The sequence below is a fragment of the Lycium ferocissimum genome, unplaced genomic scaffold (assembly GCF_029784015.1).
Source record: "Lycium ferocissimum isolate CSIRO_LF1 unplaced genomic scaffold, AGI_CSIRO_Lferr_CH_V1 ctg5129, whole genome shotgun sequence".
Classification (NCBI taxonomy): domain Eukaryota; kingdom Viridiplantae; phylum Streptophyta; class Magnoliopsida; order Solanales; family Solanaceae; genus Lycium; species Lycium ferocissimum.
The window spans coordinates 15,181-38,324 of NW_026725874.1; the positions used below are offsets into that span (position 1 = coordinate 15,181).

The 23,144-nt window shown below is 37.6% G+C and overlaps 1 protein-coding gene across 1 annotated transcript; it reads right to left on the minus strand.

Annotated features, from left to right (window-relative positions):
• Nucleotides 1-3,049: 3,049 nt before the first annotated feature.
• On the minus strand, nt 3,050-9,367 carry LOC132044722 (eukaryotic translation initiation factor 4G-like). Its single transcript, XM_059435225.1, is given in 10 exon segments — nt 3,050-3,227; nt 3,989-4,216; nt 5,355-5,445; nt 5,555-5,665; nt 6,093-6,205; nt 6,269-6,457; nt 6,961-7,001; nt 7,004-8,000; nt 8,002-9,067; nt 9,331-9,367. Coding segments are annotated over 10 exon segments (3,051 nt in total).
• Nucleotides 9,368-23,144: the final 13,777 nt, after the last annotated feature.

The window sequence follows — 23,144 nt, forward strand, 5'->3', positions numbered from 1 at the left end:
TCTTTCTTCTCTTCCTTTTTATCTCCAGGTCCATAACCAAGAGCCTATGTTGGGTCGTGAGGTTCTCGCTCGGGATAACCTTGCAGTCCGTACATAAACGTCTATCGCACTTACGGGAGAGTAGGTAATCAATTTGGGTCTTGGCCCTCGTACTCCGAAAGGTGACCAAGTGCTCTTCCCTCTTCTGAAAACTAGAGTTCGCTATCAACAAATCGAAAGCTCTTGCGAAATCCAACAGTGTTGTACCTCCCTCATTTCTATCTCCAAACCCGAAGCCTCCATGCACATCATCGTATCCCCTAGCCGACGTCCCGATGTGGCCATTGAAATCACCACCAAGAAAAAGCTTCGCAGAGTGCGAAAAACCCCATACAACCTCGTCCAAATCCTAACAGAATCGCCTTTTGATCTCTTCATCCTGGCCTGCCTGCGGTGCGTAAGCACTAACCACGTTTAAAGTATGCCCTCCAACTACTATCTTAATAGTCATCAGCCTATCACTTACCCTCCTGACCCCTACCACCAGATCACGGAGCTCTCTGTCAACCAGAATGCCAACTCCATTCTTGCTCTTCAGGCCTCCTGAGAACCACAACTTAAACCCATCTACATCCTGAGCCCTATCTCCCACCCATCTAGACTCCTGGACACATATTATATTGATCTTCCTCTTCTCAAGAATCTTCGCCAACTCTATAGACTTCCCCGTCGTGTGCCAATGTTCTAGTGGCCCACCTTAGGCCTAGCTGCTCTCTTTCCGCCCTTAACCCTCTTCCTACTTCCCACCCCTCCTCCCCCCTGAGGACATGACCTTACTCTACCATCATCCACCGCAACCACTATAATAAAGGTCTAGCTAAGGTGGCGCTAACACTATACAAGCAGAAAATAGAACTACAGGGAGTAAAAATACAGGAATAACTTCGTTAAAACGATGGAACACCAGAAAAATTAACTAACTATAGCCGAGGTACCAACTCCAGCCGGGACGTAACCTCGAAATAGTTGCTAAGAAGGCTTCGTCGCCGCGAAACACCGTCGCTCGGTCACACATGCCGAGTTATCGTTCACCGCGATCGCCGCTTCGTTTCCACCTGTAATGCTGGACCAAAAGCAAAAAAAAGGGAAAAGAAAGAGAAGGCTAGGGGGAGGAGCGAAACCACCCAAACCCTACAATGGTGGTATGGGTCTGCAGTGGTTGTGGAAAGCAGTAGAAGGAGGAGAGGAGAGGAAGAGAGAGAAGAGAGAGAGAAACTAAGCTGTGGGAGAAAAGGAGAGGGAGAGAGAGAGAGAGAGAGAGAGAGAGAGAGAGAGAGAAGAGGAGAGAGAGGTGCTGCTAACTTACCTGGGGCGACCTCCGGTGGTCGCTGGCCGGAAAAAATGAGAGGTCAGGTCAGATGATGTTACCGTTGGGTGAAGAGAGAGGAGAGAGGAGAGATGATGTTACGAAATCATGTATGCAACTGTCATAAATGGACTTAGCAAAAGGAACCATACCTAAAAACCCTTTTGTTTACTCTGAAGGCCAGAAAAGAATAATAAATTAATTAATTTAAAAAAAATATAAGTAAATTAAACAAATAGACAAAAAGTAATGAGGAAAAAAAAGTACTTACTCCTAAGTAGTAAATTAGAAATTAGAGTAATACTTTTTAGTCTTAGAATTTATATTATGTTTAATTTCTTTTGAAAGTGATCTGGATTAGTGATAAAAAATAATAATTTATAGTATTTGTTCTCTTGAATTTTTTCTTCTATGATATGAATTTGAGCAAGAATGGGTGGTAGAAGATTCTATTTCATATTACAAAAGTTTCATGTTCAAAGGGTACCAAAAATCACTCAAAAAATGTTATTTCGAAAGACGAAAAAACTTAAAGGGCTGGCCCGTCCTAACCCTCAGCCCGCTTAGGGCTGGGTTGGGCTGCTATTTTGTAGGCCCTTCAATTAAAAGGGCCAGCCCGTTCTAGCCCATTTAATTCTTTGGCCCTTTAGGGCTGGATTGTCAATGCCAAATCACCCCATTTTGACACCTCTATATACATACACGCTTACCATCTCTTCCAATTTATCGACCTATGCCTACTAGGGGAGAGATTGGTCTATGTTACACAATTTTTTTTTTTTTTTGGTTAGATGATCATTTTACAGAAATGGATAAATAAAATGCAAAATTTGGTTTCATAGTCTATTACAAATATAAATTCGATTCTGTAGTTATTATTTTCTCAGACTATTCAGAAAATATTGTCTGAGAATGGAAACGTCCATGGAATATTGCAGGTTGGGTGGAAGAGGTGAAGGAATATAAAAGGGACCTGGATGTCATTTTCAATCATACTCTAAGGGAAGCAAATAAGTTGGCTGATGCTTTAGCCAACTTTGCTTTAGATGAAGGTCCTTTGCAGTGCTATTTGTTTAAGGAGTTGACTGTGCAGATGAGAAGAATTCTAAATAGTGATAAGAGTCAAATTCCATATCTAAGAATAAGGAGATACTGAAGGGGATGGAGAAAGAAGGAGAATGGACATTAGGAGATCATCTCATTCAAATCCTGGAGAAGGAGAATGAGACTGATTTTGTATCTAACTGGTTTTTTATTTTTGCATGTTTATGGTACAGGACTAAACAATACAGAGGAACTGTCAACTGCTGTGTAGTGGATCTTACAAACAACATGTCAGGTTCTAGACAGAAATACAAGCACAGAGGGTACATCAATGGCAGGGACCAAGTAGAGAAGGTGTGGGTCTACTTTGTGGTATTAGTACCAGATGGTACTCAGGCAAAGGGATACACACTACATCTATTTGTATCAATGTCAAGGAGTACTAGTTTGCATACAGTTCTGTTCAAGAATAACACAAAACAAAGTAGGGGTCACATGAGCACACATAGGGCAGTCCTTAGGCATCAGGCAGCAGTGAAGCAGGATACATCAATCAAAGGCTACTGGGAGAAGGTACATATCACATAAAACACCCAATGAAGAATCTCAAGGCCTATCGTGCAAGGAAAACCACAAGACATAATAACCAGAAAGCTAGTGTCATACAGATACAGCAGGTTCAACAGAAAGGAAGAGTACACAATCAAATTCTAAGTCATGACCTATACCAAAGGGATTTGATGGATGCCTTAGTTGTGGTATTAGCATCGTATGATGCTCATTCAAGTGGGCAGAAATTAAATCTATATAGGTATAAGCCATGGCTAGAAGGAGATTTCTAGCAGATACAGGTACACAGGATACAACAAAGTGGGGAACACATAGAGCTTACAAAATCACCGCAGTATACAAAGATCAAGACGGTGAAAGATTACACAATCAAATTCTAAGTCATGGCCTATACAAAATGGATTTGAGTAATGCCGTATTTGTATTAGCATTGTACGATGCTTTTTCAAGTAGGCAGAATTTAAATCTACACAAGTATAAATCATGGCTAGAAGCAGATGTACATCACGAAAAAAAAACACAGGACAAAGCTACTGCAGGGAACAAGTAAGGTACAAAGCACGGGAGAATGAAGTCGTATCCACTGGGTGCGTGAGCATGGTGGAAAACTCATCAGCAACACGACCAGAAACACCACCACAACAACACCTCAACTCGTACAAAAAGCATCAACAGAGAAAGAGGGGGATTAAATTGTGTTCAACAACAATGGAACACAGGGGCTGAAATCGACTCAAAATACGTACCAGAAAAGATGAGAAATCAGCTTCAGAGGGTCACAACGAGCTTCGTACAAACGGGCGTGAAAATAGGGCAACATTTTCAGATTATCCCCAATTTAGAAACGGGGGTCAAATGTAATATATTTGGGCCGAACCAATTTTGGGCCGGTCATTTGCTCTTTTATTTTCTTGTTGGACCTTATTACTTTAAATAAATAAAAAGCCCAACTGGGCATAGTTAATTTAAAAAAAAAAAAGATTCTATAACACATTTAAGAGGAAATCACTAAAAAATAACACAGGGGACCTGCAAATAAAACGCAAAGCGTATTTATTGGATTTTTCTATTTTTTTTATTTTTATTTTTTTAAAAAAAAGAACATTCCGCTCACCTCGAGGTGGGGCTCTATTATTATTTATAACTAAAACCCAGTAACCGCTTTCTGTACCAGACTTGTAAACAGATATTCCATACTCCATCACTTCCATTTGTCTCTCAACTGGGTAGGCCATTTCTTCCGATTCTTGCAATTCTCTTCAAACAAAATCTGATTTTGGGCATAAATTTTGTTTCTGCAATGTGCATTTCCAATGGATATTTTGAATGTTTGTAATTAATACCTTCCTTTCTTGAATATGAAAGTCTGCATTTCTACCTGACTTATATTGAATCCGGAAGATGAAAGTATTGTAGTACCTCACTATATCTAATACGAATGATGAATAAATTCTTATTTTTCTGTTATTATTTTGCTTCCTGCAATCTGTATTTCAAAATGTGTTAAAATTGATACAAGAAAAAGTCTCGTAATTAGTACCTTCCTTTCTTGAATACGAAAGTCTGCATTTCTACCTCGATGAAAGTATTGTAGTACCTCACTATATCTAATACGAATGATGAATAAACTCTGATTTTCTGTTATTATTTTGCTTCCTGCAATCTGTATTTCAAAATGCGTTAAAATTGATACAAGAAAAAGTCTCGTAATTAATACCTTCCTTTCTTGACTACGAAAGTCTGCATTTCTACATTATTATATTGAATCCGGAAGATGAACAAATGTTTAATTTTCTAATCTAATAAACTTCCTGCAATCTGCATTTCTAAAGAGTATTTTGTGTTAAATGCCTTTGTTTTCTTGTGATTGATGATTTTCTTGTGTTTAACCCAATTCATGTAGGACCTACACAATGGCTAAGCAAAGTACTTTCGGATTTGCAGTACTCCTTTTTTGGGTTCTTTTTTTCCAAGCTTTAGCCCGACTTGATGGCCTGGAAGGTATATTTACTTCATTGAAAAGTCTCTCCTAGGACATGAAATTCTTGATTTCTGGAATAGAGTTGGGAATTCTTTCTTTTTGTATTTATTATCAGATTGTGTCACGTTGCAGTCAATGGCTTGAGGCATTTCTATAGAGCAGAACTTGAAGGATTAAATCTCACTGGTAATAACGGAGATCAATTTAGCAGTCCACTGACCTTGAAGCACTTGAACCGCCTGTAAGTCTAATACTTCAAATTGGCACTAAAATAGTAACTTTGTTTATTGATTCTCTCTTGTTTACAAAATCTGTGTGAATTAGTTAACTCATTTTCTGTGTTTCAAACTCTATATTTAGGTTTCACATAATCTTCTCACTAGGGGGAGCTCTAATAATACTCTATGGGTATACCTTTGCCCTGAGGTCTGGATGGTTTCGTAAAGAGGAAGATGATGATCCAGTAGAAGTAGACACGTGGAACTGAATTCGGAATCAGAAGATTCTGTAAGTGATCATCCAGCAGAAAATGAACCACAACAAAACAGATCACAAGCCTTTCCCAGAAGAGCCCACAGAATCATCAGGTCACCTAATTATTGAAGCGGATCAACTTGCAGAAAATGAAGCACAAGTAAATGGATCACAAGTACTTCCACAAGCAAATCCAGCTTCATTGCAGGCAGCCTCAGGAATAGCCATTGGCACCACAGACCCAACACAATCTGAAATTCTGGGAATTGGCACACTTCTACTCCGTATAGCAGATTACTTTGTCGCCCACTTTGGCATCTGTAATAGAATCAGAGCAGTATTATCGACCACTGTTGCTCTGCTTGCTCTATTCTTTTACGTCTACCAATTTTATCAAGATTTCGGGAAAAAAAAAAGTGAACAGTTGTAATAAAACTATTTTGTGGGTGAACCAAATCTGGAGGTGAACATTCAATAGAAATATGACTACTTGCTATAGTTACCTAGACTCTTATTTCTCTTTCATTCCTGCATTTGACTGAAAGATGTACGCAGACTCACACTATTTTGTGGGTGAACCAAATCTGGAGGTGAACATTCAATAGAAACAGCACTACTTGCTATAGTTACCTAGACTCTTATTTCTCTTTCATTCCTGCATTTGACTGAAAGATGTACGCAGACTCACATCTCCACTAATTAATCTACCGAAAATGTGACCAAGAAATACAGCTGCTTTTGGAGCATCAGTAACTTCATCCTCCAGAGTAGCTAAAACTGACTCAAACCTGCTAAGAGAAAAACAATTATAAGAAAAGACTCGGAAGATAGTAGAAAAGAAATTGGTGGCTTACTCAATGAGCTGTTTGGTATCCAGTACCACCTTGGACTACGTAAGACTGATAAGAAGCCGAGCTAGAAGATCCCGGTCCCTTTCTTTCCTCTGAAACGAGTCATTTACCCATATCGACAACATCATTGGAAGGAAGCTTGGTGAGTTCAACTCTCCAATGCGTAGAACAACTTCGTCCTCATCAACTGCACTGGAACCAGAAAATAACACGCATTACAGCTGTAAAACGAATGAAAGAATAACGCCACATACATTATGTAAGTGTAGTTAATAGTTTTCTTTGCTATAAGTTTCCCTAACAAAGTCGGCACCCTGAATGCGAAGCTACAATCATAGAAGTAGTTTCCCTTACTAGAATAACTTTCACGTTACAGATATGTACAAACAAATACTCTATCACATTAATTACACTGGGGCAGATAGTCTATCGAAGTTATCATATCTTAAGAACTTAAACTTCGTAATTAATTAACTGGTCATATCATTTCCTTCAGATGGTTCTATTACACTCTTGCTATGATGCAGATTCCCCAAAAAGTCCTCAAGTTATATTCTTTCTTTACATTTTATGATCAGTAAGGCACTGGCAAGTTGTCTATTTTTCAACGCAGCTTCTTTTACGGATTCACCGTAAAGGAAAGGATTAGTAATTAGGGTATAGACAAATTAAACAACGGAAGAGAGAAATTTTACCTGTAAAATTCATGATTAGCTGCAATCGACATTTCACAAAGTGTTGTTCTTCAGACAATACCATTCCTGGTGAATTTGGCGCAGCAGAGGGTCGATCCGGATGGGCTGAGGCTGGTGGTTCCGCAGATCTCCCAAAAGGACGATTTATATTTGTTACTTCTCTTTCTGCATAATGTGTGTGCTCATGTTGATTTGGTCGAGCATAAGCAGTAGGCTTCGCCCCTGTCCCTGGAGCATATTTGGATATTGATTCTTGTCCTGAGTTGTACGGTGACCACCCAGAACCAGGATGTACATCTGCCACAGGACCACCAGAATGCATTGGTGGGCCCCTGAAAGATATTCTCCTTCCGGGGCCTCTTCCCCGGGGACCAAGGCTCATTGCTTTATCATCAAGTGGTCGCTGTGGCGAGGCAGCTGATGATATCCTACCCTCATGTGCCAACCTGCAATCCTGGCTTCCAAATCCACGATTTTGTGCTGGCATTCCACGAAATGGAGTCATCTGAGGAGCTGGCGAAGAAAACATGGATGGCCGAAGACCTAAATCTGCAGGCTGCCCTCTTCTAGCAGAAGAAACAGTGCTTGAACCACGAGTGGACCGACTGACCTGAGCTTGACGTTCTTGAACAGCATCCCTTCGCACTTCCTCGATCTTTTTGGGGCCTTCTACTTTTCTTCTTTGCTGCCATTTATTTTTTCTCAAATCAATAATATCCATTAACATAAACCTCACCCTAGTAGACAAATCTTTATTGTTAGCCATTGTCATCATCATATCAAAATAGGCGTCCATGTAATCCTTCGCCTTGGAATGGTCGATCATTTCTCCTATAGTGCTCATAAGCTTGCAAAGAGACTCAATATCTTCCTCATCTGGAGTCTGGTACTGCCCCAGCAATATCCGGATGCACTCATGCATTATCCTCTCTGTAAGCATCTTCTTCTTGTATAATTCCCCAATCAGTCTTATGTTACCTAACATCCTTCTTCGTGCTTGAAACCTCTTCTCCTCTCTCTTTCCCTCTGACAGCTTCACCTCCATCCTCTTCCATACTGTCGGCTTCTGCTTCTTCTCTCTCACCTCTCTCAAACTCCTCCTGGCATTTATCAAGGAGAAGGCTCTAGAAAGTTATTTTCTGATTGTCCTCCTCAAAATCAGGAAGTTCCCCGGCTAGATGATGACAAAAATTTGCATACATCTCACAAAATGTTGGCTTCAGTAGAGCTTTGTCAAATATCTGTGAAATGATACCAGCAAGAGTGGTAGCACTATCAATATTAACCTCCTTTACTTGCTCAAACAACTTCTCAAAATTTTGTGGAGTTAGCTTGTTGAGGATAGCTTTCAAGTGTCTACGTTTTGCCTCTTCCGCATCAGTCACTTTGCGTATCTCATATTTCTTGTCAGCTTTGTGCATAACTTGCAGTGGATGAGAAGGACTTGAACCTTTTCGAGAGCCAGAAACCCACTGCCAGCGGTTGGCATCGGACCGAATATGTTGTACTCCTCCCTGAGAGGCTAATGGCAGCATTGTTCCTGCAGGAAACACAGATACATATTGGCTAGGTGGCTGTCCTTGTAGATTCCTCATATTTTTGTGGTCTCCTCTACCTGGACGAGCACCGTTAGCGGTTCCCACTTGGTTGATATCAGTATGTTGCACATTGGTCCACCTGCCATCATCCACCATTCCAGTAGGACGGTTCTCAGACCAAGAAGAGCTGCCTTGTCTGCTATTAGTTTGTCCAGGACAGGGGTTTGGACCATGCTTGTTAAAATCCACCCCTTTTGAATTACGACTTAAAAGGGCCTCCACCATATGCCATGGAACTTCAAAATTAGCAGGGAGATCAGCGAAATGAGAAGAAAGGGTAAGAAGGAAATCTCTTGAGTATCTCTTTTTGCCTGTAGTGACACCTCCACCATTTGGATGCGTAAGATTATCATTAATGATCTTATTGTCACCAGAAGTTTCCAACTTTGGAGTTGACATAGCAGCATCTTCCCAGTTGTCAGGTTCAACTGTACTCTTTTTATCTTCATTTGCTGAAAAATCTTCATTAGAACTATTCTCACATACCTTTTTCCTCAATTGCGCTGGAGCTGAAAGGTCAACAACATAAGGAAAAATTCAACATTTTTTGTAAGTAAAATTTAACATTTTAAAACACTGCCAGTTTTTCCCACAGACCATTTCCTTAATTATAAAAGGGTCACGACATAAGGGAAAATTTAACATTGTATATTATGTTCCGAAATGGGAGTTTGTATGAGACGAACATGGGAAGAACACGGTATTCTTGTAATTTTTAGTTCATTTAGGGATACATTAGTAATCTTGATTTTCTCCCAAGAAACACATGTACTGCACATCTGTGAAACACGTGTGCTGTACTTTACCATGTAAATCTAATATTTTATACTACTTTATAGAAATGGCACTTAGGCAGGACGAACATGGACAAACATGAAAATATGATGTCGGGCAGGGGTAAATTAGTAATTTCAATTTGTGCTTTCTACTATACTATGATGTCCACGTGCCTGTTTCACCTTGAGGGCATTCAGGTAAATATACATAAAATGGAGCATTGTGGTTGGGCAAAAAGGTATCTTGCTGTGACTTGAAATGTAGATTTTTGAATGACTTGACCAACCTGCCGCTGGCTTAGCTCATCATACATCACCACATAATCCAAAAGCTTTTCACGATGACTTTTTGTGCTACATGTCCCCTATATTTGCAAGGTACTCCCTAACGTGGATCCCACTTTTCCATATCCATCCGCCTTACCATTTGTATTCAAACATAATAAATTCATAGGAGTAATATGCATTACTCTACTGTTTTTTTTTATCACTCACTTTAGGATAATTTACACTTTCTATCAAATAAAGTATAAAATGAAGCTCATAATTAAAGATTGGTATCCCACCTTATCTCATTGACCTTGAAATTATTTTATCTCACCTTTTAAATGGAATAAATTAGTCCCAGAATTATTATCCGCGTACCAAACTACCACTGAAATTTTCTTTCAACTAAGTTTTTGCAGAATAACTGCAACGCATAATAAATTGCATACAAATTATAAGGAATTTTATTAGATTTATATATAATAATATTACAAAAGAAAAATTATATACTTTAGTCAACTACTTTAATTATTTTTCCGATTGAATGTTTCACTCTCTAATTTTTTAGAGAAAAAAAATAATGACAACTCAAATTTCCTCTCCACTTGACTTGAAATGCTGAATCAATCTTACTATGGGTATTGAAACAGCAAAGATGGCCAAATAAAGCTCAACGGAAAAGGAACTTATTTATGTTAAAGTACCTCCGGAAAAAATTATTTTCTTCCAGATTGCAATTCATCATGGATATTAGTGTTTTATTAGCTTCTCAAATTGTATGCATATTTGACTCAAAATGTCATCGTTTTGATATTTCTATCTAAATATAAGTGGCAAAGGAGGACGAACACAGCATTGACAAATTGTACAAAAAGCTATTTGAATTGTACACTAAATTTGAACTTATTCCAAGTGTACTTGATTTCTTTCCTTTTTTAGGTTGTGGGTCCACTTCGCTTAACAAATCACTCATCCGTCTGCCACATATATATTTTTCGTACATGTGTGTATTTCACTTACGTTATCATATTTCTTTATTTCTACACTTCATTTTATTACTCTATCAGGTGGATAGCGAATTAAGGGATCAGGTGGTAGAGGTTAGGAGGGCCACTGATAGGATGATGTCGATTAAGGTGGTCGTTGAAGGACTCACTTTGAACATTATTAGTGCATATGCGCCGCAAAGGCTTAGGCGAGGAGGAGAAGAGGCGTTTTTGGGAGGATTTGGATGAGAGTTAGTGGGAGGCATACGCACCGCCTACCGAGAAGCTAATCGTGGGAGGTGATTTCAATGGACACATCGGGCCTATTTCGGAAGGTTATGATGATGTGCGTGGAGGCTTTGGCTTCGGGGGACAGAAATGGAGGAGGAGTCTCACTTTTGGATTTTGCAAGAGCTTTTGGGTTGGTGATAGCCAATTCGAGTTTCCCAAAGAAGGAGGAACACTTGGTAACCTTCCGTAGTTCGGTGGCTAAAACTCAGATAGACTTTTTACTCCTTCGAAAGGATGATAAAGGTCTGTGCAAAGATTGTAAGGTCATTCCGAGAGACTATCTTACAACCCGACATAAGCTCTTGGTGATGGATTTAGGGATCAAGAGGACGAGGAAGAAGTGGGTCGTGGATGTTCGGCCTAGGATCGATGGGGTAGTTTGACCATGACTAGTGCCACGGAGATGGGGAGAAATTGAAGGATATGGGGGCGTGGGATAGTAGTAGGGATGCGACCGATGTGTGGGATAAGACGGCTAGTTGCATTAGGGTGGTAGCAGGGGAAGTGTTGGGGGTCTCGACGGGTAGTCGAGGTGGGCAAAGAGGGATTGGTGGTGGAATGGAGAAGTTCAAGGAAAGTGGAAGCAAAGAAGGTGGCGTATGCGAAGTTGATAGAAAGCAAGGATGAGGTGGAGAAGTGGACAAACACGAGAACTTTATAAGATGGCGAGGAAGGAGGCGAAGTTGGCGGTTTCGACGGCAAAAACGGCAGCTTTTGAACGCCTTTATGCTGAACTAGAAGAGAAAGGAGGGGATCAGAAATTGTTCAGGCTAGCCAAGGCGAGGGAGAGAAAGGCACGTGATGTGGTTCAAGTGAAGTGCATCAAGGACGAGCATGGCAAAGTATTGGTAGAAGAGGCTCGCATTAGACGGAGATGGCGGTCATATTTCCACAAACTCTTGAATGAAGAAGGGGACGGAGACATTGTGTTGGGAGATTTAGAACTTACGGGGAAGGCGGCGTGATTTTGGGTATTGCGGGAGTATTAAGGTTGAGGAGGTTAGGGGTCTTGTTCGTAGGATGCGCGAGGGAAGAGCGATCGGACCGACGAGATTCTTGGGAATTTTGGAAGAGCGCGGGGCTCGGCGGGTTTGGGTGGGCGACTAGATTATTTAATGTCATCTTTAAGACGGCATTGATGCCCGAAGAATGGAGGGCGAGTGAAATGATCCCTCTGTACAAGAATAAGGGAGATATCCAGAGTTGTAACAACTATAGAGGTATCAAACTGCTAAGCCATACTATGAAACTGTGGGAAAGGGTGGTGGAGATGAGGGTGAGGAGAGGTGTGTCTATTTCAGAGAACCAGTTCGGATTTATGCCGGACGCTCGACTACGAGGCCATCCATCTTGTGAGAAGATTGGTGGAGCAAAGATAGGGAGAGGAAGAGAGACTTACATATGGTATTCATCGACCTAGAAAAGGCTTATGATAAAGTTCAAGAGAGATCTATGGAAATGCTTGGAGGCTAAAAGTGTACTGTGGCGTACATTAGGGTGATCGGACATGTATGAGGAGCCAAGACCAAAGTAAGGACGATAGGAGGAGACTCGAGCACTTCCCGGTTGTGATGGGGTTGCATCAAGGATCGGCTCTTAGTCCATTTTCTATTTGTCTTAGTGATGGATGGATTGACACGGCAAATTCAAGGTGAGGTACCATGGTGTATGCTTTTCGCGGACGACATAGTCTTGATCGACGAGACTCGTAGCGGAGTTAACGCTAAGCCTGGAGGGTTGGAGACATACTTTGGAGGCTAAAGGGTTTAAGCTGAGTAGGACCAGACGAGTACTTGAGTGTAAGTTCGGTGAAGCACCTCGAGAGGTGGCGTGGAAGTGAGGCTTGGTACCCGAAGTCATTCGAGAAGAAAATAGTTTTAAGTACCTTGGGTCTATTATACAAGGCGGCGGGGAGATTGACGATGATGTCACACGTCGTATTGGGGCGAGTGGATGAAATGGAGGCTTGCTTCGAGTGCTATGTGTGACAAGAAGGTGCCACCAAAACTTAAGGGCAAGTTCTACAAAGTGGTGGTTAGCCGACCATGTTGTATGGGGCGGAGTGTTGGCCGTTAAGATCTCTCACGTTCAAAAGATGAAAGTTGCCGAGATGAGAATGTTGAGATGGATGTGTGGCACACCAAGAGTGACGAGGATTAGGAATGAGGATATTCGGGATAAGGTGGGGGTGGCCTCGGTGGAAGACAAGATGCGGAAACGAGATTGAGATGGTTTGGGCATGTGAAGAGGAGAGACACGGATGCCCCGGTGCGGAGGTGTGAGAGGTTGGCCATGGATGGTTTCGGACGAGGTAGGGGTAGGCGAAGAAGTATTGGGGGGAGGTAATTAGACACGACATGGCACGATTACAACTGCACGAGGACATGACCTTAGATAGGAGGGTTTGGAGGACCAAATTAGGGTAGAAGGCTAGTAGATAGTAACGTTTATCCTTTCTTATTAGTAATTGCATTTGTGCTTTGATATAATTTCTTATGCTTTTATGCTATTATCTTTGATTATCTTGCTTTCATTATCTGTGGTACGCTGTGTCGATTGCATTATTTTATTTTATATTATTGCTTTTCCATATCGCTTTGAATCTCTTGGCCTTATCGACCTCTTGTTACTTTTTTTTTATGCTTTTCTTGCCGAGGGTCTTTCGGAAAGCTTGCTGCCGTACCTTGGTAGGAAGCGTACACTCGTCCTCCCGGACCTCGCTTGGTAGGATTTCTTTGTTGTTGTTGTTGTTGTTGTTTTATAACGTCCAAGAGGGCGAACACAACAACAACAAATTGTACTCTGTAGCGAGTTGTACACTAAATTTGGACTTATTTCAATTGTACTTGGTTTTGTTTTTCTTATTTTATTTAACAATTACTACTACTTGGTTTGCCACCTATTCTCTGTACACGTTTATTCCACTTTTACGTTATCATATTTCTTTACGTCTACACTTCGTTTTATTACTCTATTATAGAAAGCATATGAAATTGTACTCTAAGCAGGGACTAATATGTGTACATTTCAGAAATTTAACATTAATTCTACGTCTTGTGGGTTTACTTTTTGAGTCCCACGTGTTCGCAGTATCTTAATTGTCCTTTCATTTCCTTCATTTTGGCATATAGTCCCTCCGTCTCAATTTAAGTGTTTAAGTTTGATTACGCACGGAGTTTAAGAAATAAAGATAGACTTTTGAATCTTGTGGTTCTAAATTAAAAATGTTTATATTATAATAAAATATCCTTTGAATCTTGTGATTATAAACTTGACATGTAGGATATTTAAATTGTCAACTTGCTAAATATAAAAAAAGGCGGACATAACCAAAATAAGACAAATTTTAACAACAATTGAGAAATTAAGGGAAAAAATAAGAGGAAAAGAAACAAAATACTGCTTGGTGGTTCATATAGTTTGTACTCTGAAGTTGAGATTTTCTTTTAATTTTTCCTATTTAAATTAGAGTTTTGCTATTAATTTTGATGAGTTTATTCTACAAATTTCTTTGTTAATTAGATCTAACGCAGTGTCTCAATTGTCCTTTCATTTGGCATATACTCCCTCTGTTTCAATTTAAGTATCTAAGTTTGACTAGACACGGAGGTTAAGAAATAAATAGACTTTTGAATCTTGTGGTTCTAAATTAAAAATATGTATAATATAATAAAATATCCTTTGAATCTTGTGATTATAAACTTGACATCTAAGATATTTGAATTATCAACTTACTAAATATAAAATGAGGCGGACATAACCAAAATAAGACAAATTTTAACAACAATTGAAAAATTAAGGGGAAAATAAGAGGAAAAGAAACAAAATATGAAGACTCACTAAGGAGGGCTGCTTGGTGGTTCATAAATTTGAGATTTTGTTGTTTTAATTTTTCCTGTTTAAATTAGAGTTTTGCTATTATTTTTGGTGAGTTTATTCTACAAATTTCTTTGTTAATCAGATCTAACACGGTGTCCCAATTGTCCTTCATTTCCTTCATTTGGCATATACTCCCTCTGTCTCAATTTAAGTGTCTAAGTTTGACTAGACACGGAGTTTAAGAAATAAAGATAGACTTTTAAGTCTTATCGTTCTAAATTAAAAATGTGTATAATATAATAAAATATCTTATAAACTTGACATGTAGGATATTTAAATTGTCAACTTGCTAAATATATAAAAAAAAGCGGATATAACCAAAATAAGACAAATTTTAACAACAATTGAGAAATTAAGGGGAAAAAAAGAGGAACTATAAATAAAATATGAAAATTCACTAAGGAGAATTGCGGTATTCTTTGCAAAATATACAAATCATAAAACTAACTAAAGTGAATAGCTAAATTAATCATATTGAGCCCATGCATCGTACCGTCATAATTTGCTAGTCTGTCTTAAATTTATCAAAATTCTCTCTGTCAGAGCCGCACTATACTTTCACAAAACGTTGCAGATTAGTAAAGTGCACAGATCAATTTTTATTTTTCTTTTTTAAATTGAACAATCCAACATCATTTTGGCCCTTCGATTATTTCGTACTTATAACCAACAGAATGTGGGAAAAGTTTCTGAAGCCTCAAACGTAACGACTTCTTATTAGGATCAGCATCCTCCAAAGAAAAGTAAAAAAATGCAGGATGTACAATTGTACCATACAGCAGTAGCAAAACAAGCTAGCATGTAACAGACGAGTATTTGACGAATGTATACTCAACACAGTAATTAAAGACAAAATAAAACAATATTCGAATTAAGTAGTTAAAAACCAGGGACAAGTGGGTTTGAATCATAAGTAGTCAGTTAAAAGAAAAGTTGAGGATATTAATGCAAGACAATGGATTCCAATCTTATCTATTCGTGCTAGACAATGCAAGACGAGTCGTGATCCTAATTGCGACGCCATCTTCACCGAAGTCGAGCGGGCTAGTTTTTAACTTTCCAGTATGGATGTCATACTCACAGAGATGAGATGTCTTGTATACCTTGTCTTTTCGAACAAAGAACAAATTAGACTTGTGAGCACAGACGACTCTATCCGTTATACTAACCCGTTGCAAGAATGATGGCATGAGCCTAATGATTCGTTTGGTTTCAGCCCATTTCAGGTTTCTGTGATCTTCTAGAACCAACACATGTAGCTCATCCTTTACTATTTCAGCAAAGGAGAGTCGACCATTCCAATCTAAGAGAGTAGTTGTGCTCAGAAACCCTTTAGGGAAAGTAGTATGACCAATATAGCTGTCATTCTCCAAATCCAAAATATCAACTTCTATATCAGCATCATCATCCTGGGAAATGCAATAAGCGACTGATGCCCTCCCAAAGAAAACCTGAATTTTCTTCCTCTTCCTATTTCGACACTGATCACTGTTTTGCAAGTCAGCGTCAACAGCTCGCCAACAATAAGTATTTCCAACAAACCCAACATGAAGAATTTCATAAGCAAGCTGTGAATGATGATCTTCATGAACGGAGATCACCTTGACAGCTTGGACAGACAGAACAAAGTCCAAGGCGATGCACAAACTAGGACTTTGTGGACTGGGGATTTCAATATATTGGAACAATATTTGGCTGTATATGCGGTATGTCGCTCTAGTTGATGATTGCATCAGATGTAAGTCCTGTCTACTCGATGATCTTACAGCGAATGAATAATCTTCTTGGTGGTAGGTCACCTCAAATTCCGCAAAATCCTGAGAGGAATTTCACAGGCGAAGCAACCTAAAATCAGGGTGTAGAAGGAGGGCATTCCAAAGCCTGCGATTAACAAATTTGAATCTGTGAAGATGCTTAAGTGGCACGTAGCTCAAGATATCGAATATGATTTCATCTGGAAGGCACGAGTTTGTCAAGGAATTTTCTGAGTAGTACTCATTCTTCTTCATGATTTTATCCATATGTGATTTCTTTGGTATATTTTTGAATGGCTAATTTCCCAAGAGGACAGAGATTAGATGAAGGAAAACGGGGTTTCAAAGTGGACGGTATACGTACAGAATATTTATAATAGGTTTTTGCCAGTTCCCAAACCAATATTAACAAGGACTCCAAAGACAAACAGCAATAGGTAATACGGTTTGCAACTCCTATATAAATAAGAATAATTAACCTAATTAACGGCCCATTATTGCAATAAACTTTAAATAACCCTATTTTTTTTTTTTACAAGCTGCTCACTTTAAACAATCAGCACATATACTATTTTTAGCCATAATTTCCCCTTAATTTCTTACGCTCTTCACCCAAAATCAGTTGTTCTTCCAATATCAATTATTTTTCTCTAACTCTTCCTAGATTGGACCATATTTAGAGCCTGTTTGGTCAAGCGATTTTGAGGTCAAAAACACTTTCTTTTTTAGAAAGAGTACTTTGGGAGGGAGGCGTTGCGAGGGATGCGAGTAAGAGGAATTGAAAGAGACGCATTGAGTGTAATTAATTTTCCCCAGAAACGGTGCCAGTTCAATGGGAAAACGTTTGGTTAAGATAAGGACGAAAAACAGGAGTAGGATTTAGTAGCTCACTTGATTAGCTACTTGAACTTTCGCCTTGTTGGTGAGGTTCGAATCCCACATTGTAACCCCTCCCCCATTTCCCCTTCCCTTACCCCTATGTAATTTAAAAAAAAAGGAAAAACAAGAAGAGGAAAAACAGGAGGAAAACCTTAAAAGAAAGTCAAAAATAGGAAAAAATAGATAAATAGGATTCTTTGATCAGTGAGGTCTGCCACGTCAACGGGCCTATGCTTTGAAATTAGTATGTATGTGTGTGTATATATATATATATATATATATATATATATATATATATATATATAGGGAAAATGACCTAATAATACTAGTTAAGACTCTATATTACAAAATATAGGAATACTTTTCCCTATTTCCGAAACATAACAAGTTAACTGCAAATCATACTAGATTTGGGTTATGGACAAATCCACGATTTTGGGCTAACATTTAGGGATCTGATTTTAGGCTGAAATTTGGACAGTCACCCATTTAATTCCATCTCTTTCAAAATATCTCTCTCTACAGAGATATTCTTTAACGTGATTTTCTCTCAATTTTCAAAGTACAATTTCATCTACTTCAAACCATGATTTCATCCACGAAAATGCACGATTTTCGCTTCTTCAAACCATTCTTACTCTTCATCGTCATTTTGTGTATTACCAGTGTTTTCGATCCTATATTGTTAAAGTTTAGGTGTGTCTCGGGTTCATTTGTTTGTGCGAAATAATGAGTAAAAAAACTCCAATAAATTTTCCTCCCCATGACGTCCTAGAATTGCGACTTCAACGAGCCCTAAGATATGATCGGGATCAACTGCGAAACATTGAAGAAGAAGAAGAAGAAGAAGAAGAAGAAGAAGAAGAAGAAGAAGAAGAAGAAGAAGAAGAAGAGGAAGAAGAACGTCAAGCTGAAATTGAAGGTATAAAAAAAAAAATTGGGATTTTTTAATTTATTTTCACAATTTGATTGTATGTATTGTGTATAGAATTTATATATTTTAGTTTTAGAATGTTTTCACAGTTGATTGTGTGGATTGTGCATATATAAAGTGCTATATGTATCGGTTTTGAGGTACTTTTTTGTTTGTGTGTATGAAATGTGTATAATTAATGTATTTTGTGTGTATGAAATGTGTATAATTAATGTATACCTTAATATTAGCAACCTATTTTTATTACTATTTTTTAAAATGAAATATGTATGAAATTCGGGTTGTACCACTTTTAGAGATGTGTGTGGTTACTGAGTGTATGAAATGTTTATAGATTGTGTATAAAAACCGGTGCGTATCAGAATAAAAATGTGTTTTTTTTTTATGTTTATATGAAATGTATATAATCTGGTACTTACTATTTATTCAGGAAGGGAAGAAACAGGTTCAACTAGTGTTATTACATCAGCTTATCGACGAAATTAAGACGCATCATAATAATGCGTAACTGCAGATGTTCAGGGATTCCCCTGTTTGATTATTTCCTGATTTGCCATAGCTGCAGGTTCAGCTACAATTCATCTGCAACTTTATATATGCATAAACCAAAATGATAGGGACTATATTTTCATAGTTAAGTTGAACGAGAAAGAGCAATATTTTGGCATTAGAAAGTTTGTCATTGTGACGAGTTTGAAAGGCATTATGGAGAACAATTTAGTCGCAAACTCTGTTTCACTACCGAACAGGATGATGAATTTTGACTTTTTCGGTCAAAGTCAACGTACCAAAAAAGCAGTTGGTTAGGGTCTTTCAAAATAAATCTTGAACTGGGGATGTCGCGACGCAAACGGAAAGTGCAAAAATAGTTATTAGAGTAACTAGTTAGTTTGTGTTTGATGCAAAGAGATGGTTTGTTGGAGGCTTCTTATGTTTTCTTGGGACCTATCTTAGTTTTTTTTTTTGAGAAGTAAAAAATAAATAAATAGTTTTTGCTTGTTTTGTTATGCAGATATTGTAAATTATTTCGCTATGAAGAAATCTAAATATAATATTATAGTATTATCATTTTGAGATCCTACTTTATTACTTTCACTTCTGATACATTTTTGCATACAGTTTGGTATCATTAATTTTTTTAGATCTTCCACATGTATTTATAGCATGGTTAATAGATTTTTTGAATTTTAAGTATGTGTATAAAAGCAATGCATTGATGTAGTAGGCAATGTAGTTATCCATGTTGGTGTTTGTACTTGATAGCAGCCAAAGCATGAACTTATATGCTTCCTAATTCAAAGGCACACTATGATCTTCATAACACCATCTGTCACTATAGGAATTCAAAGGAAGTTATTACTTGCCATTAATGACATATATGGATCAGTAATTCAGAAATTATATACATAACATACAACCTATCTTCTGAACCAAATACATTTGTTATACATAAATCACACTTTAGTTTACCGAAACCTATTTTCTGAATCAAATACATACATTTTTTCCTTCAACTACATATATATGTTATACCTAAATCATACATATACACATTTTTTGGATCAAATACAAACAAAGGATTCAAAACGTAGAACTTTTATACAATATATATATAGATTTTTTCTTGAACCAGTTCATGCGTTTTTAACAAATTGTATACATAATGTATTCACAATTCACATATATTTACATGTTAAGTTTCATCTTTCACCGTGTTGTATAAGAATTGAATGAAACATGCTATCTGTCATTGATATTCGGTGAAAGCTTCAGTCCGCATGATTCTGAAGTTAAATCGGTATGAATTTTGAAATTTCATTTGCGTATAATTGAATTAACCGACAACAGATGATTTTGAAGTCGAAATTGAATGATTTCAATGGCGTATAACATTGTGTATAAAAATTGAATTCACATATATTTACTTGTTAAGTCTCATGTTCCATCGTGTTGAATCAAAATGACTGAAATATGGTATCCGCCATTGTTGGACGATGAAAGCTCTAATTGGTTCTATTTTAAGTCGAAGTTGAATGATTTCAATGGCGTAAAAGTGAAGCTTTGATTGTACACTAAACATACAACATATATACATATATACACATATTATACATTTTTCATACATATGATAGAAAAAAAAGAAGATGAATTAACAGAAATATAATCTTGTAGTCATACGGTGTGATAATTTGAGAAAAAATGGTACAGCCAGTTATACACATTATGAAATAAATTTTTTCCCATGATGTATGAGTTATAATACTGGAACGTGGAATCATGTAAACAGAAAGAAATCAATCCATTTAATTTGAATTTGAGTAGTACATGATTCCTTCAATTTTGAATCTAACATATCTACCTGCTATACAATATTCATACAACTTTAACACACTATTCATACATATATTTATACACAAAGTTTTGTCTGAACCACATTTATACAACATTCATACAATTTTCATACACTATTCATAAATATTCCTATAACAATAATTTTTTCTGAAACAAATCACTTCCACACTACATAATCCACAATTATATAATATTCATACAACTTTCATACATATTTTATACACAAATTTTTATGAAACATATTATAAGCTTTTAATCAGATTCAATACATGATGTATTAGGAATTCAAATATATTCACCAGATGTGTCTCATCTTTCACTGTGTTGTATCAATATTGAATGAATTGTTCTATCCGCCATTGTTAGACTACGGATTAGGCTACAGAAGCTTTGGTCCATATGATTTTGGCCATGAATTCTGAAATTTCAATCGCATATAATTGATAATTTGATTAGGAAACATATTGTCATTGAATTCGACTTCTATTAAACTAGATTGTATTCTTCGACAAAATATTAACGAAAAAACTAGGGAGAATAGCTGCTTGTTTTTTTGGAACTCGAATGTATATTACTTATGATATTTCAATGATTTTTGATTGAGGAATTGATTTTTTATCGATGTTGCAGTCATTTCTTCAATCACATTCAAATCCTCAACGAAAACTGAAGAGAAAAAATGGACGAAATCTGCGTAAAACTTTAAATCTGTTCGTTTCAAAATCTACGAATTTCTAAAGCTTCAATTGAGTACAATTGAGAAGTTCATTGTGTAGGGATGTTGACAGAGCTGCATACTCGATTAGGTTGTATTCATCGAGAAAAATATGGATTAAGCTGGGGGAGAATCACGTGAGAGATACTTTGGAAGAAGATTAGGTATCAGCCGTTATTTGCGTGATTTAGTGAGAGTATAGTTTGACCGTGTAATTGGGTTTCACTGCATTTGTATAGGGCTTGTAACTTTTCTAATGTTATGATTTGTAAACTGAAAACTATCCTAACTTTTCGTAGATAAGTTTCTCATTATGTACATATATGATTTTCTTTCTATATGATAATAATATAATATATACCATATATAGGAATATTTATTTGACATAGCTTCTTCTAAGAGGTATTTATTGATAAATTACTGTTTAATTTATTTATATTTCGTAGCCATAGTTATTTTCTAATTTACACCTCGTAATTGGTGTTATACCCAACGAAAGATACCCCCTGTATCTCAATAGTCTTCCTTACCTCCTAGATCTCTCTTCTCTCTCTCTGCTTTCACTCCTCTCTCTCTTCTCCTTTGGTAGCACTTGCTTGTCACCATATCTGGACGGAGATACCATCTGAACATCCAAACGGCAGCGACGATGACAAAAAAGCCTAAAACAGTGGCGATGGTGGTGGAATATTCTGTTGATGCGCCTGATGAGGCGAAAACGGTGGCGGTTGCGGCGGTGCATTGATGTTGTCCACCGCGGTGCCCTCCATTAGATCTGGCTATCATAATTAAATAATAAAAGTTCAATGAGTACAAAAATATTGACCAAGCGCAAAGAAGAATTGAGACATGTAGTATGGTCGTAATCCTCGGCAAAATTAGAGACAAGCAGCTAGCATGTAGTAGAAGATGGTTCAATTTGGTGTAGTTAGAAATATAATGTGACATTATTGGAGGATTACCCACTCTAGGTAAATGTTTGAGTTCTGATGCTGGATCAATCACAAAGGGAAATAGATGTTCATCTATTGTAAATAGATATGAGTGTATTCGTTATTTTTTTAGTATAAATATAAGTTATATGTATTTGGATGATTGTATTTTTGGGCAAAACTAGATGTATTTAACAGTATGTGTTGTTTGAATAATCAAAATACATATGTTTGTATACAATATTATTACACCTCGTATTTTTGTACGTTGAGCAGGGGCGGAGCTAGCATATTAATGGGGGGTTCGGCCGAACCCAGTAACTTTGGTCAAAATCCTGTATTTGTCTTGAAAAATTCATTGAATATGTATAAAATATTAAGTTAGAACCCAATAACTTAAACGAATTAGAATCCCGAACCCACAAGCTCCGAATTCTGGCTCCGCCTCTAACGTTGAGCCCGCCGTAGATTTACCAATGTAGGCTCAGAGGGTGCAATTAATTTTGTGATTAGGAGTATGGAATTCTGTTGATTTTGAGTGTATGAGGGTTCAAGTTCATGTTATTAAGTATTGGAAGGTTTAGATGTCAAACGAATCAAGGAAACCATCCCACGATGAAGTGTACGATACGCTCACGTCGCGGATAGAAGGATGCCTTGCAGATGAGGCTGCATTTGAAGCCTATATCATGACAAGTTTCTGAATGCATCTGCAGCCACTGATGCCCATCTCCGTCGCAGATGCCAACGCATCTGTGAGGCGGTGGCCGACCTTCTTATGTTTTAAATAAGTTAGAGGGTTCATTTTAATTCATTTTCGC